This window comes from Ranitomeya imitator, chromosome 7 (assembly GCF_032444005.1).
Source record: "Ranitomeya imitator isolate aRanImi1 chromosome 7, aRanImi1.pri, whole genome shotgun sequence".
In the NCBI taxonomy this organism is placed as follows: Eukaryota; Metazoa; Chordata; class Amphibia; order Anura; family Dendrobatidae; genus Ranitomeya; species Ranitomeya imitator.
Window position 1 is genome coordinate 171345410 of NC_091288.1, and position 18721 is coordinate 171364130.

General features: G+C 40.7%; 1 protein-coding gene across 1 annotated transcript in view; it reads right to left on the reverse strand.

Moving 5' to 3' along the window:
- The window catches only part of LOC138646122 (uncharacterized), a 437282-nt gene that overhangs the window by 50300 nt on the left and 368261 nt on the right, over positions 1-18721 (reverse strand). Inside the window, exons 63-64 of the mRNA XM_069735585.1 lie at positions 13424-13608; positions 11464-11556 (exon numbers count right to left, since the gene is read on the reverse strand). Coding sequence (XP_069591686.1) covers positions 11464-11556; positions 13424-13608 — 278 coding nt within the window. The remainder of the gene's footprint in view (positions 1-11463; positions 11557-13423; positions 13609-18721) is intronic.

An 18721-nucleotide genomic window follows, 5' to 3' on the forward strand; every position in this document is an offset into this window, starting at 1 on the left:
ATAGCATAGCCACATAGTATATTGCACAGCCATGTAGTATATAACACAGCCACATAGTATATAGCATAGCCACGTGGTATATTGCACAGCCACGTAGTATATAACACAGCCCACGCAGTATATAACACAGCCCATGCAGTATATAACACAGCCACGTAGTATATTGCACAGCCCACGTAGTATATTGCACAGGCACGTAGTATATAGCACAGTGCACGTAGTATATAACACAGGCCACGCAGTATATAACACAGGCCACGTAGTATATAGCAATGTGGGAACCATATCCCTGTTAAAAAAACAATTAAAATAAAAAAGATTTATATACTCACCTTCCGTCGGCCCCCGGATCCAGCCGAGGCCTTTACCGATGCTCCTCGCGACGCTCCGTTCCCAGTAATGCGTAGCGGCAATAACATAGCATAGGCAGCATCAATAGTAAAAAGTGAAGTGGTGTTTAATCCAATATTGCTGATTGGTCTCAGCCGGCAATCAGCGACCCAGGATTTCCGTTACAGACAGACGGAAGTTAGAAACAGACGGAAGTACCCCTTGGGTAACTATATATATAGATATTGCTTGAAACCTGTGGCCTGCTTAATAATGTGGAACATCATTTTTAACCCCTTTCTGCCATTAGACGTACTATTGCGTCCATGTGGGGTGGGCTTTACTTCCCAAGGACGCAATAGTACGTCATATGCGATCGGCAGCGCTCACGGGGGGAGCGCCGCCGATCGCGGCCGGGTGTCAGCTGTTTATCGCAGCTGACATCCGGCACTATGTGCCAGGAGCGGTCACGGACCGCCCCCGGCACATTAACCCCCGGCACACCGCGATCAAAGATGATCGCGATGTGCCGGCGGTACAGGGAAGCACCGCGCAGGGAGGGGGCTCCCTGCGGGCTTCCCTGAGCCCCCCGCAGCAACGCGATGTGATCGCGTTGCTGCGAGGGTCTCACCTCCCTCCCTGCTCCCTCCAGCCCCGGATCCAAGATGGCCGCGGATCCGGGTCCTGCAGGGAGGGAGGTGGCTTCACAGAGCCTGCTCAGAGCAGGCACTGTGAAGCAGCCTGCACTCCTATCAGATCAGTGATCTGACAGAGTGCTGTGCAAACTGTCAGATCACTGATCTGTGATGTCCCCCCCTGGGACAAAGTAAAAAAGTAAAAAAAAAAAATTTCAAATGTGTAAAAAAAATAAAAAAAAATATTCCAAAATAATGAAAAAAAAAAAAAAAAAATTATTCCCATAAATACATTTCTTTATCTAAATAAAAAAAAAAAACAATAAAAGTACACATATTTAGTATCGCCGCGTCCGTAACGGCCCGACCTATAAAACTGGCCCACTAGTTAACCCCTTCAGTAAACACCGTAAGAAAAAAAAAAAAAAAACGAGGCAAAAAACAACGCTTTATTATCATACCGCCGAACAAAAAGTGGAATAACACGCGATCAAAAAGACAGATATAACTAACCATGGTACCGCTAAAAACGTCATCTTGTCCCGCAAAAAACGAGCCGCCATACAGCATCATCAGCAAAAAAATAAAAAAGTTATAGTCCTGAGAATAAAGCGATGCAAAAATAATTATTTTTTCTATAAAATAGTTTTTATCGTATAAAAGCGCCAAAACATAAAAAAAAGATATAAATGAGGTGTCGCTGTAATCGTACTGACCCGAAGAATAAAACTGCTTCATCAATTTTACCAAACGCGGAACGGTATAAACGCCTCCCCCAAAAGAAATTCATGAATAGCTGGTTTTTGGTCATTCTGCCTCACAAAAATCGGAATAAAAAGCGATCAAAAAATGTCACGTGCCCGAAAATGTTACCAATAAAAACATCAACTCGTCCCGCAAAAACCAAGACCTCACATGACTCTGTGGACCAGAATATAGAAAAATTATAGCTCTCAAAATGTGGTAACGCAAAAAATATTTTTTGCAATAAAAAGCGTCTTTCAGTGTGTGACGGCTGCCAATCATAAAAATCCGCTAAAAAACCCGCTATAAAAGTAAATCAAACCCCCCTTCATCACCCCCTTAGTTAGGGAAAAATTAAAAAAATGTATTTATTTCCATTTTCCCATTAGGGCTAGGGTTAGAGTTAGGGCTAGGGTTAGGGCTAGGGTTAGGGCTAGGGTTAGGGCTAGGGCTAGGGCTAGGGTTAGGGCTAGGGCTAGGGTTAGGGTTAGGGCTAGGGTTAGGGCTAGGGTTAGGGTTAGGGCTAGGGTTAGGGCTAGGGTTAGGGCTAGGGCTACAGTTTGGGTTGGGGCTAAAGTTACAGTTAGGGTTTAGATTACATTTACGGTTGGGAATAGGGTTGGGATTAGGGTTAGGGGTGTGTCAGGGTTAGAGGTGTGGTTAGGGTTACTGTTGGGATTAGGGTTAGGGATGTGTTTGGATTAGGGTTTCAGTTATAATTGGGGGGTTTCCACTGTTTAGGCACATCAGGGGCTCTCCAAACGCGACATGGCGTCCGATCTCAATTCCAGCCAATTCTGCGTTGAAAAAGTAAAACAGTGCTTCTTCCCTTCCGAGCTCTCCCGTGTGCCCAAACAGGGGTTTACCCCAACATATGGGGTATCAGCGTACTCAGGACAAATAGGACAACAACTTTTGGGGTCCAATTTCTCCTGCTACCCTTGGGAAAATACAAAACTCGGGGCTAAAACATATTTTTTGTGGGAAAAAAAAAGATTTTTTATTTTCACGGCTCTGCGTTATAAACTGTAGTGAAACACTTGGGGGTTCAAAGTTCTCACAACACATCTAGATTAGTTCCCTGGGGGGTCTAGTTTCCAATATGGGGTCACTTGTGGGGGGTTTCTACTGTTTAGGTACATTAGGGGTTCTGCAAACGCAATGTGACGTCTGCAGACCATTCCATCTAAGTCTGCATTCCAAATGGCGCTCCTTCCCTTCCGAGCTCTGCCATGCGCTCAAACGTTGGTTTCCCCCAACATACGGGGTATCAGCGTACTCAGGACAAATTGGACAACAACTTTTGGGGTCGAATTTCTCCTCTTACCCTCGGGAAAATACAAAACTGGGGGCTAAAAAATAATTTTGGGGGGAAAGATTTTTTTTTTTAATTTTCACGGCTCTGCGTTACAAACTGTAGTGAAACACTTGGGGGTTCAAAGCTATCACAACACATCTAGATGAGTTCCTTAGGGGGTCTAGTTTCCAAAATGGTGTCACTTGTGGGAGGTTTCTACTGTTTAGGTACATTAGGGGCTCTGCAAATGCAATGTGACACCTGCAGACCATTCCATCTAAGTCCTCATTCCAAATGGAGCTCCTTCCCTTCCGAGCCCTCCCATGCGCCCAAACAGTGGTTCCCCCCCACATATGGGGTATCAGCGCACTCAGGACAAATTGGACAACAAATTGTGGGGTCGAATTTCTCCTTTTACCCTCGGGAAAATACAAAACTGGGGGCTAAAAAATAATTTTTGTGGGAAAAAATTTTTGTTTTATTTTTACGGCTCTCCATTATAAACTTCTGTGAAGCCCTTGGTGGGTCAAAGCGCTCAGCACACATCTAGATAAGTTCCTAAGGGGGTCTACTTTCCAAAATGGTGTCACTTGTGGGGGGTTTCTACTGTTTAGGTACATTAGGGGCTCTGCAAACGCAATGTGACACCTGCAGACCATTCCATCTAAGTCTGCATTCAAATGGCACTCCTTCCCTTCTGAGCCCTCCCATGTGCCCAAACAGTGGTTCCCCCCACATATGGTGTATCATCGCACTCAGGACAAATTGGGCAACAAATTTTGGGGTCCAATTTCTCCTGTTACCCTCAGGAAAATACAAAACTGGGGGCTAAAAAAATAATTTTTGTGGGAAAAAAATTTTGTTTTATTTTTACGGCTCTGCATTATAAACTTCTGTGAAGCACTTGGTGGGTCAAAGTGCTCACCACACCTCTAGATAAGTTCCTTAGGGGGTCTACTTTCCAAAATGGTGTCATTTGTGGGGGGTTTCAATGTTTAGGCACATCAGTGGCTCTTCAAACGCAACATGGCGTCCCATCTCAATTCCTGTCAATTTTGCTTTGAAAAGTCAAACGGCGCTCCTTCCCTTCCGAGCTCTCCCATCCACCCAATCAGTGGTTTACCCCCACATATGGGGTATCCGCGTACTCAGGACAAATTGTACAACAACTTTTGGGGTCCAATTTCTTCTCTTACCCTTGGGAAAATAAAAAATTGGGGGCAAAAAGATAATTTTTGTGAAAAAATATGATTTTTTATTTTTACGGTTCTACATTATAAACTTCTGTGAAGCACTTGGTGGGTCAAAGTGCTCACCACACCTCTAGATAAGTTCCTTAGGGGGTCTACTTTCCAAAATGGTGTCATTTGTGGGGGGTTTCAATGTTTAGGCACATCAGTGGCTCTTCAAACGCAACATGGCGTCCCATCTCAATTCCTGTCAATTTTGCTTTGAAAAGTCAAACGGCGCTCCTTCCCTTCCGAGCTCTCCCATCCACCCAAACAGTGGTTTACCCCCACATATGGGGTATCCGCGTACTCAGGACAAATTGTACAACAACTTTTGGGGTCCAATTTCTTCTCTTACCCTTGGGAAAATAAAAAATTGGGGGCAAAAAGATAATTTTTGTGAAAAAATATGATTTTTTATTTTTACGGTTCTACATTATAAACTTCTGTGAAGCACTTGTTGGGTCAAAGTGCTCACCACACCTCTAGATAAGTTCCTTAGGGGGTCTACTTTCCAAAATGGTGTCACTTGTGGGGGGTTTCAATGTTTAGCCACATCAGGGGCTCTCCAAACGAAACATGGCGTCCCATCTCAATTCCAGTCAATTTTGCATTGAAAAGTCAAATGGCACTCCTTCGCTTCCGAGCTCTGCCATGCGCCCAAACAGTGGTTTACCCCCACATGTGGGGTATTGGCATACTCAGGACAAATTGTACAACAATGTTTGGGGTCCATTTTCTCCTGTTACCCTTGGTAAAATAAAACAAATTGGAGCTGAATTACATTTTTTGTGAAAAAAAGTTAAATGTTCATTTTTATTTAAACATTCAAAAAATTCCTGTGAAGCACCAGAAGGGTTAATAAACTTCTTGAATATGGTTTTGAGCACCTTGAGGGGTGTAGTTTTTAGAATGGTGTCACACTTGGGTATTTTCTATCATATAGACCCCTCAAAATGACTTCAAATGAGATGTGGTCCCTAAAATAAAATGGTGTTGTAGAAATGAGAAATTGCTGGTCAACTTTTAACCCTTATAACTCCCTAACAAAAAAAAATTTTGGTTCCAAAATTGTGCTGATGTAAAGTAGACATGTGGGAAATGTTACTTATTAAGTATTTTGTGTGACATATCTCTGTGATTTAATTGCATAAAAATTCAAAGTTGGAAAATTGCGAAATTTTCATAATTTTCGCCAAATTTCCGTTTTTTTCACAAATAAACGCAGGTTATATCAAATAATTTTTACCATTGTCATGAAGTACAATATGTCACGAGAAAACAATGTCAGAATCACCAGGATCCATTGAAGCGTTCCAGAGTTATAACCTCATAAAGGGACAGTGGTCAGAATTGTAAAAATTGGCCCGGTCATTAACGTGCAAACCACCCTTGGGGGTAAAGGGGTTAAAGGGACACTGTCACCTGAATTTGGAGGGAACAATCTTTAGCCTGTGCAAGGCAAGATTGCACCTTGTGCAGGCATGTGCTACGGAGGACAGAGAATGAACTTCAATCCAATATTGCAGCCAGCATGCAGCCGGCGGGTAAGGAAAGGGTGAATCAAACACCCCAAAACCCCGCCTCCATGGCTGAAGATTGTTCCCTCCAAATTCAGGTGACAGTGTCCCTTTAAGTAGTGTTCCTTTAATTAGAATCACCTGGAAAACTAATTATCACATGTGTTTAAGATTGATTTCAGTGATCCATTGAGCCCTGAGACACAATACCATCCACGAGTTTATTTGAAAAACAAAACAATTAAATCTTAATGACACTTAAATCTAATTTGCATAATAATTTGGAACAAGGTGTAATGACAAAAAATAATAAATCTCTTTACACATCTCACTCTGAAGTGGTTACAGCAAAGGGGTTGGGATGAACATCGATGATCGCAGGGTGCTGAAGTAACTTGCTGGCCCTCATACGAAATTAAAAAAACAAAAATATATTGCAATTCTAAAAGTTAAATTTATCACTCTTCTCATTCCAAAAATGATGTTTGCCACATCTGAAAGTCTGATCTTGCATAATAAGTAATTTTTATCCCATATGGTAACAGCGATAAAGAAAAAAAATGGAATAAAAAGTTACCAAAAAATCATATGTACCCAAATATGGTACCAACAAAAACTGCTGTTCACTCCTGCCAGTAGCGTAGCGTAGTGGGCTCTGCAGTATATTATATGGAGGACTATGGGCAGTGCCTTATACTAGATGAGGACTATTTGGAGTGCATAATACTATATGGAGGACTATAGGGAGTGCATTATATTATATGGACTACTATGTGGTGCATATTACTTTATGAAGGACTAAGGGGAGTGCATTAAACTGTATGGAGGTCTATTGGGAGTGCATTATTGCATTATACTGTATGGAGAACTAGGTAGAGTGCATTATACTGTATGGACAACTGAGGGGTGCATTATACTATGTGGATGACTATGGGCTATGCAGCATGCTATGTGGATGACTATAGGTTGTGCAATATACTATATGGAGGACTATGGCCTGTGCATTATATTATATTGAAGACTATGGCATGCATTATACTATATGGAGGACTATGGGCTGCGCATTATATTGTATGAAGGATATAGGCTGTGTATTATACTAATATGGAGGACTATGGGCTATGCATTATACTATATGAAGTACTATGGCCTGTGAATTATATTATATAAAGGATATGAGTTGTGTATTATACTAGTATGGAGGCCTATGACCTTTGTATTATATATCAAGGTGCATTATACTATATGGAGGAATATTGGGGTACATTATATTATATGGAGGACTATCATAGAATCATATAATGGTAGAGTTGAAAGGGACCTCCTGGGTCATCTAGTCCAACCCCCTGCTCAATGCAGGATTCACTAAACCATCTCAGATGGATGTCTGTCCAGCCTCTGTTTGAAGACTTCCATTGAAGGAGAACTCACCACTTCTCGTGGCATCCTGTTCCACTCATTGATCACCCTCACTGTCAAAGAGTTGTTTCTAGTATCTAATCTGTGTCTCCTCCTATTCAGTTTCATCCCATTGCTTCTAGTCTTTCCTTGTACAAATGAGAATAAACATGATCCTTCTACAATGTGACAGCCCTTGAGATATTTGTAGACAGCTATTGAGTCTCCTCTCAATCTTCTTTTTTGCAAGCTAAACATTCCCAAATCCTGTAACCATTCCTCATAGGACATGGTTGGTAGGTCGCTCTTCTCTGAACTTGCTCCGATTTGGTGATGTCTTTTTTTAAAATGTGGTGCCCAAAACTGGACACAGTATTCCAGATGAGGTCTGACCAAAGAGGAGTGGAGGGGAATAATGACTTCACGTGATCTAGACTGTATGCTTCTGTTAATACATCCCAGAATTGCATTTGCCTTTTTGCTGCTGCATCACACTGTTGACTCATGTTCAGTTTATGATGTATTAGTATACTCAAGTCTTTTTCACATGTGCTGCTGCTTAGCCCTATTCCACCCATTCTGTATAGGCTTTTTTCATTTTTATTGCCCAGATGTAGTACTTAGCATTTTCCCTATAACATGTGATGACTATGGTGGTGACTATGTGGTGTATTATACTATATGCAGGACTATGGGGAGTGCATTATACACTATAAACAGAGTGAAGTCAAGCTCAATATTGATTTCATGTAGATTTCTCTTTTGTTTATTCACTTTGTACTTTGTTAATTGATAAAAAACTAAGCTATTAACATTTCTATTTTTGAACACATGTGGACGGTACACAAGAGCTGTGCACATGAGATGTCTTCGCAATCTGACAGATTTTGAGTGCTACTTCACGGAAGAGTGGGCAAAGATTTCCAGTTCTAGATGTGCCATAGACGGCTACCCAAAAATACTGAATGCGTCATAATAAATTCAAATTTCACTCTAAAATATTTCCGTTTATTTTTCAATTGAATTGGACAGATAATAGGTGACATCAAAGGTGAAAAAATTCTAAAATGATTCTTCCTGATATGATTTTTTTAACATAAAAAAACCATAGAACTTTAGCAGGTGTGTGTAGAGTTTTTATATCTACTTTATATATTACACTTTATGTATACAATTACATTTAGGTAGTTCAGTCTGCCAGTAAAATTTTCAAGATCTAGCAACAACCAACATTATATGAAATTGTTAGCTGTGAGATTAATCGTTCAACTGCCTCAGAGGTTCCAGCCTCATGAACGGGCCATACAGAACTTCCTGTTCTAAGTATGTGGTGATCAGGTAACAAGAATGAACCCTCACTGATAATTCATAGAAGTGTGGACGGAGTGATTCGTTATCAGTTCCTAGAATCCTTATCTTTTAAGGCTAATTATAGAACACAATTTTAAAAAAAAGTCTTAGCTTAGGATCCCTATGTATGGTCTCCGAAAGAAAAAGTGGCACAGCTACAAATTCGACAGCCCCAGCCTCTTAAAAATAGAGATAAATTAATAAATAATCAATACGCAATAAACAAAAGTCACAAAAATTATATTTTAAACTAGAATAAATATATGAATAAAGAGGGCCGAAATCATAGAATGTTCTTGTTTGGTTATTTCCATGTAAAAAAACATATATCACACACATAAAGAGGAGACAAATAATTTGGTCTTCCATCATTATAATGTAAAAGTAAAAGCTTAATTACTTTCAAATGTATTATACAGGGTTGTATGTGAGTGATAAAGCTTTCTTCTTCGCTATTCCTCATGTAAGGGGTGTGGACAGGACTGCCACAGTCGTGTCCCTGAAGACATCAATCGTGTTGTGCATATAGTGTTATGCGTCTTTTGTATATCTTGTGAAATGTAATATGTTTGCTTTGGTAATGTGTTGGGATATGATAATATTTCGTGCATGAGTAATCTAGAGGTAATACATAAGTGTGACGTATAATGTGAATAGTGTTGGATAAGACATAGATAGTGACATTAGTGTATAGTATTGGATGTAGATAGTTGACTGTAAAATAATGTTTTGTGGGGAATTTCTGCCCAGCAACAGACAGCAGGGTAAGTAAGAGTTAAGAGATGGGGCTAGTCCACAGTGGGACTACTTCCTGACAGTCAGATAGGAGTTAGAGTTTGGAGAGCGACAAGTGTGCAGTGCTGCTAAGGTGTGATCCACAACTAGAAGATACTGGAATGAGGAATAATGAGATCCTAAAGAGAGTTACTGATGAGACTGAGAGACTTTCCAGAAGGCGTTACCGGGTAAGATGCTGAGTCACGAGAAACATAGGAGCTTGCTAGTGCCAATGGTAACGGACCTATAGAGTACTGAGAGAGTGGGACTAGTGGGGGACCCGAGTAGTAGATCCAGAGTGTCCATAGTGATAGGACGCGGAACCGCTGAACGAGGTGAGAGAAACTTGCTGATCAGGACTGTGGCCTAGAAGCTGGGTTGTGGTGACGTGAAGATCATACAGATAAGCTGCAGAGCCCTGGAGTAGCCTACAGAAGAAGGATACAATGGGAATAAAAAGGCTTCTTACTATGAAGGAAACTTGCTTAAGACTGTGTATCCGCTATCCCTTGTATATAACTCTTATCAAGTTCAGTAAAGTCCCCATGTTTGAACCATAGTCTCCTTTATTAGTCTGTGGAATTCGTGGTCCTGGATAGCCAAAACCATTGGCTAAAGGTGTCCGGCATGGGCATAAGACCCTCACAACACTAACACCAACACCAACACCCAGTCATGACCTATCGGCTAATGGTGTCCGGCACGGGCATAAGGCCCTCACAACACTAACACTAACACCAACGACCAGTCATGACCTATCGGCTAAAGGTGTCCGGCACGGGCACAAGGCCCTCACAACACTAACACTAACACCAACGCCCAGTCATGACCTATTATCCTCACCTGTGGCCACCTCCACCCATAAAAAAGGAGCTATTTCCGCACAGGGACTTTGGTTCCCCAATTGACACAAATATCTCATATCAATTATATGAGGTACATTGATGAAGGTCTTGTGTTATAGACCGAAACGTCACTGTATGGTCGATACCTCATTAAATTTTATTCACTGCATCTATACATCTGTGTGTGCCAAGTTTTATCGCAACTATCGGCTAAAGGTGTCCGGCACAGGCACAAGGCCCTCACAACACTAACACCAACACCAACACCCAGTCATGTCCTATCGGCTAAAAGTGTCCGGCACGGGCACAAGGCCCTCACAACACTAACACCAACACCAACACCCAGTCATGACCTATCGGCTAAAGGTGTCCGGCACAGGCACAAGGCCCTCACAACACTAACACCAACACCCAGCCAGGACCCATCTTTTCCTGTAGAGTGCCAGGACGACATGGAAGAGCAACTCGCCCACGGCTACTGTTCTCTACCATTTTACACACACGACAGATTATTATGCAAAGTCACCTGAAAGTGCAGTTACACACTAATCTCCTAGCATTCAGTGATGGCCGATTGTCTGCATGAATCTAGCTCTGGTCATTTGTTTTCTTATATCAGGTCTGTAACAGTAATTTGATGTAGTGAAAACTAACTTTTCCCCTGGGTTATGAAAAGTTGAACTCTCAGATTGTTGCAGAATGAGTAATATAATATATTTAGAAAATTGCTCAGCATCTTGTGTATGCTATATCTGTATATAAACTGTAGAATGATTTTCAGTGAACATATTCTTTGAGTGGAAAATATGACATAAGAAGAGTTGCTCTCAATGGTCCTAAAGGAGATGCTCTCCAGCACCAAAGGAACATAGCTAAAACTTAGCCTTTATTCATATAGGACAAAAAAATTGGCAGAATGTACACATATTAAAAAGCCATAATTTTTACTCTTTTCGGGTAGAAGAACCTTTTAATCATGGCAATTTTTTTTGTCTTATATGATTAAAGTCTAAGCTGTAGCTACTTAACTTTGATGTTGGAGAACATCTCCTTTTGGAACATTCGAGAGTTTTTCACCTGGAAGTCAGACCAGTGCACCACACCCCGACCACAGACCGTCTATCCTGGAAGTTTCCTGGGATACTTATTCCTAACACAGGAGTGAGTGATCAGCTGAATTTACAGTTTTTCTATTTTTTTTGTATAAGAAAGTTGACCTGGAAAATCCCTATTATGTTATTGGGGCCAAGCGAGGAGAATGAGAAGAAGTTGTCCAAGTAGTAACTGATAACAAAAATATAAATGAAACATTTTTGTAAAATTGAATACATTACTCACAGTTTTCTGGATTCCGCCAACGTATACTTCAAATTTTTTATTCATCTCTGCAAGTCTTATTTTCAAACTTGATGCAAGGCTGCCTAGTATGTTCTAAAACGGAAGAGAAATGTTATGAATCCATCAGCGCCATTTATATCTGGGAGGAATATTTATGAATATTTTTCTAAAAGGAAAATGGAGATTTAGGCTATGTTCATATGTTGCGCTTTCGCTGCTTTTACTAGCAAAGGCTATAAGATTTCAGACGACACAATAGTTGTTTTTTTCCTCACTGATTTGGAAAGCTGCTGTGGTTTTTTGAGAACTGCAGCATGTCATTTCTTTCAGGATTTTTTTCAGCATTTTTTTTTACCTATAGTAAGCAAAAAGTGGGAAAGCGGAGCAAAAAAAAACTGCAGGTATCACGTTGGTGCAAAAACGTGCAGAAAAAAAATGCAGCAAAAATGCAACGTGTGAACATAGCCTTAATATTCTAGATAGCATGACAAAACCACAAGTGGTTTCATTTGTGCCGTACGTATTGTGATTCTTTTTATGTATATGTAGTACAACTTAGAAATTTATTTTCTACATGACCTGAGCACTGTGTATAGTGTGGTGCTCATTTACTACATAGAATTCACTGCAACATGTTTCTGGGCTCCAGGGAATCTGTCAGAAACTTTTTGCTATGTAATCTGGGGGCAGCATGAAGTAGGGCTGAGACAAAGATTTCGGGGATGTATCACTTATAAGGCTGTGTGTTGTTGTTTTAATAATATCAGTGTTTTATCAGCAGGAGATTATCACTGCCAGGACTGGTGCCCACATGAGCCCTGGTCCAACCACACCCCCCAGCACTGATTAGCAGCTCACTGTCAATATACATTGTACACAGAAATCTGCTAATCAGTGAACAATGGACATTTTTATCTAGCCAATTGCACCAGAAAGGTGACATCATTTGTGCCAAAAAACCTGTCTTTCCTCATTGGAACCACATTTATCATACGTTTTAGACACTTTGTCCTTTGTTTGAGAAACTACGCAGCCTTACATGTGACACAGTGTGTCAAAAAATACCCTAAAATTTGAATGCAAATTTCTGGCACAAAGTAAGTCGACAAATTAGATTTATCAATCAGTAATATAAATCGCTATGCTGGATGGCAGTTTGACAGTTTTGATAAATACGCCCCAAAGTGAGAAACCACTTTTAAAGAATTACTTTAAAAAAGTATTTCAGTAGGAACATGTTATCGCCTATCTACAGGTTAGATCAGCGGGGGTCTGACCAGTTATACTCTCAGCAGTCACAAGAGAAGTGGCTGCTGCTCCATTCATTCTCTATGGGACTGCGGAGATAGCCAAGAGTTGCACCCAGCTGTATCCAGTAGTCCCATAGAGAATGAATAGAGAGGCAGCCTGTTTACACCGACTAACTGCAATAAATGGTGCACACTGAGTAATCTGTAATAGATCGAACAGTGCATATAGGCTGCCATGGTTCTAGGCAGTGCAAGTGCTGTTTACACCTTGGAGAACAATGTTCTTGTGCAAAAGATCATTTCACCTGATGAACAAGCTTTTTGCTCATTCATTGGCTGATCGTCCACCTTCCAGTGTAAGGCCACTGTTTTACATCAGTATTTGTAGCCAAAATCAGGAGTGGAAGAATCAGATGAAAAGTATAATAGAAACACGTCACCACTTCTGCATTTATCACCCACTCCTGGTTTAGGCTTACGAATATTGATGTAAATTACTGACCAAATACTGATAGTGTGAACGTGGTCTCAATTCAAGTAGTACATAAAACTGTGAGTTGCTACATGTGCCGGTTTTTCGTTTAGAGCTACAAATTCCTTATTTGCTTTCTCAGTAGAAAAGAAGTCTAGGAATGACTTGATAATCTTATTGTATAAGATAATATAGAGAATCTTTAAATAACCACAGCGAACCGTGGAGTATACGTCACCTCGGCTTTGGCTACATTCTCTCCACATCCTTGGTAAGATAAACTTAGACTCTGGTTGACTGTCGAAAGGACAAAGTGTCCTAATCTTTCCAGTGTTCTGTTAATATTCATATAAATATCCGATGTAGCTAAATTCCTGGAGTCGGTGCAAGCGCCGAGCTCTAATCCCTTCTCCTCCGAACTTCCTAAGAAAACACATAAAATTGAACACTGAGGTCGAAATTGTTTTGTTTAATAAACATCAACTGAGAACGATGCATTGTACGCTCTTCAATAACCGACCTAAGTTTTGCAGAGGAGAAATTGTCCTTCCACAGGTGAGAACAATGCCACCTCCAATGGCAACATCATGTTCTGTCCTTTCTGTTCTTTAAATAACTATCTGATTGACTTGTGCTCGGCATTCAATCTTCTGAATCAGATAATTCTTTCGTTTCACCGATAGCAAAACATTTTGTGCCATGAATTTGGCTTTGACTTCTAAGATGCTTTAAAGAGCCCCATTAAAAAAAATCGTTCCCAGTATACAAAGTTTCAACAAATATTTGTGCAATCCATCTTAATCTTGGGGAGGGTTCATATCTCGTTGCAAAATTAAAAATTGCAGTTTACAAGAAAAACTTGCAGTTTACAAGAAAAAAAGAATGTTCAAAAATGTATTCTTGGATAATCTACTGTATAATCGTCTAAGGGGTACTTCCGTCTGTCTGTCTGTAATGGAAATCCCGCATCACTGATTGGTCGCGGCCGGAAGGCGACAGGCTTAGTCTGGTCTCAAATTGGCCGCTCCCTACTCTCCTCCAGTCAGTGCCAGTGTGTCGCCCCATCCCGGACCAACTTTTTACTATTGATGCTGCCTAGGCTAAGTCATCTGGGTAATTTCGCAATGTATCTCTGGGAACGGAAGCTGGCGGCCGCATCGAACGCGTCGGGACAGCTTCGGTGGACGACGGAGGGTGAGTATATAACTATTTTTTATTTTAATTCTTTTTTTTAACAGGGATATGGTGCCTAAACTGCCATATACAAGGTGGGCTATGTTATATACTGCGTGGGCTGTGTTATATACTGCGTGGGCTGTGTTATATACTGCGTGGGCTGTGTTATATACTACGTGGGCTGTGCTATATATTACGTGGGCTGTGTTATATACTGCCTGGCTGCTATATACTACGTGGGCAGTGTTATATACTGCGTGGGCTGTGTTATATACTACGTGGCCTGTGTTATATACTGCGTGGGCTATGCTATACATTACGTGGGCTGTGCTATATACTGCTTGGCTGCTATATACTACGTGGCTGCTATATACTATGTGACTGCTATATACTACGTGGCTGTGCTATATACTACGTGGCTGTCTTTGTTATGTGGGCTGTGCTATATACTATGTGGCTGCTATATACTATGTGGCTGCTATATACTATTTGGCTGCTATATACTACGTGGCTGTGCTATATACTACATGGCTGTGCTATATACTACGGGGCTGTGCTATATACTACATGGCTGTGTTATATACTACGTGGTTGTGTTATATACTACGTGGCTGTGTTATATACTACGTGGCTGTGCTATATACTATGTGGCTGTGCTAAGCACGACGTACATACATACATACATACATATTCTAGAATACCTGTTGCTTGTTATATACTACTGTGCTATATATTACGTGGGCTGTGTTATATACTGCCTGGCTGCTATATACTATGTGGGCAGTGTTATATACTGCATGGGCTGTGTTATATATTGCGCGGGCTGTGCTATATACTACGTGGCTGCTATATACTATGTGGCTGCTATATACTACGTGGCTGTCTGTGTTACGTGGGCTGTGCTATATAGTATGTGGCTGCTATATACTATGTGGCTGTGCTATATACTATGTGGCTGTGCTATATACTATATGGCTGTGCTATATACTATGTGGCTGTGCTATATACTACGTGGCTGTGGTATATACTATGTGGCTGTCTGTGTTATATACTACTTGGCTGTGTTATATACTATTGGCTGTGCTATATACTACGTGGCTGTGCTAAGTGCAACGTACATACATACATACATATTCTAGAATACTCGATGCGTTAGAATCGGGCCACCATCTAGTTACTTGTATATAAGGCAACATTTATAAAGAATTTAAAAAAAATAATAATTTAAGTAAAACAAATATATATTTTTTTAATTTAAAAAAATGGGCAATTTCAGAATAATTTATGAAGGAAGCAAGAAGTGTCAAAAATTATGGACTCAGAGGAATTCAGGTACACCCTGTATTATGCATAAAGACTGGCATATCACCTCAACATACTAACTTAACTATCCCAGTTTTGCCCATGCAAAATTTTCTTCAAAACCAGAGCCCTCGAATCATCTGTTCACACACTCTACGTGAACGTAATAGCCCTCTGTGTCTGTACTGCTTCAAAATTGAAACAGAAAGCATGTAATACTCTACGGATGACTAATTGAATCTTGAAGAATTTTTCAACAATTTTTTTTTAGTGTTATATACCACTGAAATGTAAATCAAAGAACGTAATACTCTATTTATGACAATTCACTCTAGAAATTTTTTTAACAAAAGGGGAGAAGCCAGCGCTGCTTGTGTTCAGAACGCAATATGAAAAGTGCATTGTTTGCTAAATGTCTCATTTTGAAAATACAGTTAGAAATTAATATGTGCATTTGCACTTTATGTATTGCGTTTTAACCTTAGGCAGCGCTGGCTTCTCCCCTCTTTTGCTTTGATTTTTTTTTAACCCTTTATTGGTGTGTTACATATACTGGAAATGTAAAACAAAGCACATAATTCGCTATGGATGCCAAATTCAATCCAGATTTTTTTTTTACCTATTTAGTCTTAGATCCTACCGTAATGGAACACAAAATACGCAATACTCTATGGATGACAACTTCACTCCAGAAACATTTTTGAACATAAATATTTTGAAAGTGTAGTTGATGTAGTGCTACACTCATAAAGGCTTTGCAAAAAAAAAAGTACAAAGCCAGGTAAAAAATTATAAGAAGGGTCTTCAAGTCATCCATAGGCCCCTGAAAGGCAACAACTGGCGTGCCTCATTCAAATATTTTTAAAGTCTCGTTGATGTACTCCTACACTCATAAAGACTTTGCACAAAGTGCAAAGCAAAGAAAACAAATGTAGTACTCCAGTCTCCAATACTCATAAATGTTTTTCACTAAGTACAAAGCCACAAAACATTATAAGGGGGGTAATACGGTAATCGACTTCAGGTGTCCACTTCTTCATATCCTTCCTTGGGAGGCTGGGGTGACTGCCTCCACCTGCGTCCTGAAGCCTTATTCCCAGATGCCTAGGCTGTAAGTGACCCAGCCTAAAGTTGTGCCAGAGCCCCAGATATGAAGATATAGATGACAGCCCGCATGTTACCTGCGCCATCACCTTCTCCCACATAGTAGGTAAGGAACCACAAGAACAGTCCGATGTCTCGGGGGGTAGCCCCGTCTTGAGCTGCCTCAAGGAGCCTCTCCCAGGCCCATTCATTTGCAAGAAGAGTTCATCCTGCTTCTTTCCTTCTTAAATCACACCCACCGCATACCAATGATGTTGCCCTTCCATTTTGAGGAAATCGACCCTGATTCTAGCTGTCAGCTCTTGCAGCTTTCGAGGGAAGGGTTCCGTCTCTACTGCCCAGCTGGTTTAACAAGATGTTATGTCTGGTCCCAAACTCTTCTATGGATCTTCATCTCCACTGAAGGTCGTACGTAACGACCTCCAACTTTCGGTACCTTATGGCTAGTGGGCCACTAGCATGTCTCCAGCCCTGGTCCTGGCTCACCTCCTCCTCTCTTCTGACCAGCCAAAGCCCCACAGTCTGCTCCTTAGTTGCTGGATCCTGTCTCTCCCATCTACAGTCCGTAAGAACTGAAGGGGTGAAGGCTGCGGACTGGATTCGGGCCTTGGAGGTTCTGGGAAAGAGGACGGTTCTGGGCCTCAGGTTCCTGTTACCTTCACTGTTGTGCCACCTTTGTCTGACATTGATACTCCCCAGGTCTCTCAACCTGGAAGTTTCGCGGGATTCTGCCAACTTTGGTGCCTTGTTGCCCACTAAGCACATTACACTGTATGGATTACTAATTCAGTCCTTAAAAAAATATTCAATGCTTTTATGGAGTGTTATATACCACTGAAATTTAACAGAAAGCACGTAATACTCTATCAATGACTTACTGAATCCAGAAAAAAATGTCTACTTTTTTTTAAGTGTTATATACCACCATAATGCAATGTAACACAAAGCACGTAATACTCTATGGATGACAATATAGCACTTTTTTTTTTAACCTCAGGCTAAGTGCAGAATGTATCTGGTACAAACAGCAAAGCACAAGATTAGCCCTTAGACGTACTGTTAGTATTATGGTTCAGCATCAGCACCAGTATCAACACTAGAGAACTCTGATTAATTAAACTGTGCACACACACAGGCCTGGATAACTGCTCTCTTCCTCCAAATAGACCTGTCCCTGAGCTGTGCAATAGCGTCAGTGACAGTAATGCAGCAAGCCAATCACAGTAATGCCACTACCAAGATGGTTATTATGGCCTTGCAGCAACTGGGAGGCAACCGCCACATGCTCATTGCCTGTGTAACAGGCGCCAAATATGCAGGGCGGGGATTCAAGCTTCAAATCCAAGCATCAGTCAATGCTTGTCGAGTGCTGAGCATATCCGAGCACTCAAATACTTGAGTGATATTTGAGTGTCAAGACCACGTTCGCTCATCTCTATTTATATCACTTTATGCTTACTGCTGAGAATTCCGCTGTCATCATTTTATGCTTACCACTGAGAATTCCACTTACATCACTTTTTGCTTACCGCTGAGAATTCAGCTTACATTACATGACACTTACAGCTGAAAATTCTGTTTATATCACGTTATACTTAAGTTACCACTGAGAATCCAGCTTACATTACTTTATACTTACCGCTGAGAATTCCGCCTTTAATACTTTATGTTTTCGGCTGAGAATTCTGCTTATATCACTTTATGCTTATCTCTGAGAATTCTGCCTATATCATTTTAGGCTTATCACTGAGGCTTCTGCCTATATCACTTTATGCTGACTTTTGAGCATTCTGCCTATATTGTTTTTTGTTTACCGTTGAAAATTCCGCCTACCGTATATCATTTCATGCTTACTATTGAGAATTCTGCCTATATAACTTTATGTTTATTGCTGAAAATTCCAACTACCGTATTTTCCGGATTATAAGGCGCACATAAAATGTTGAGAATTTCT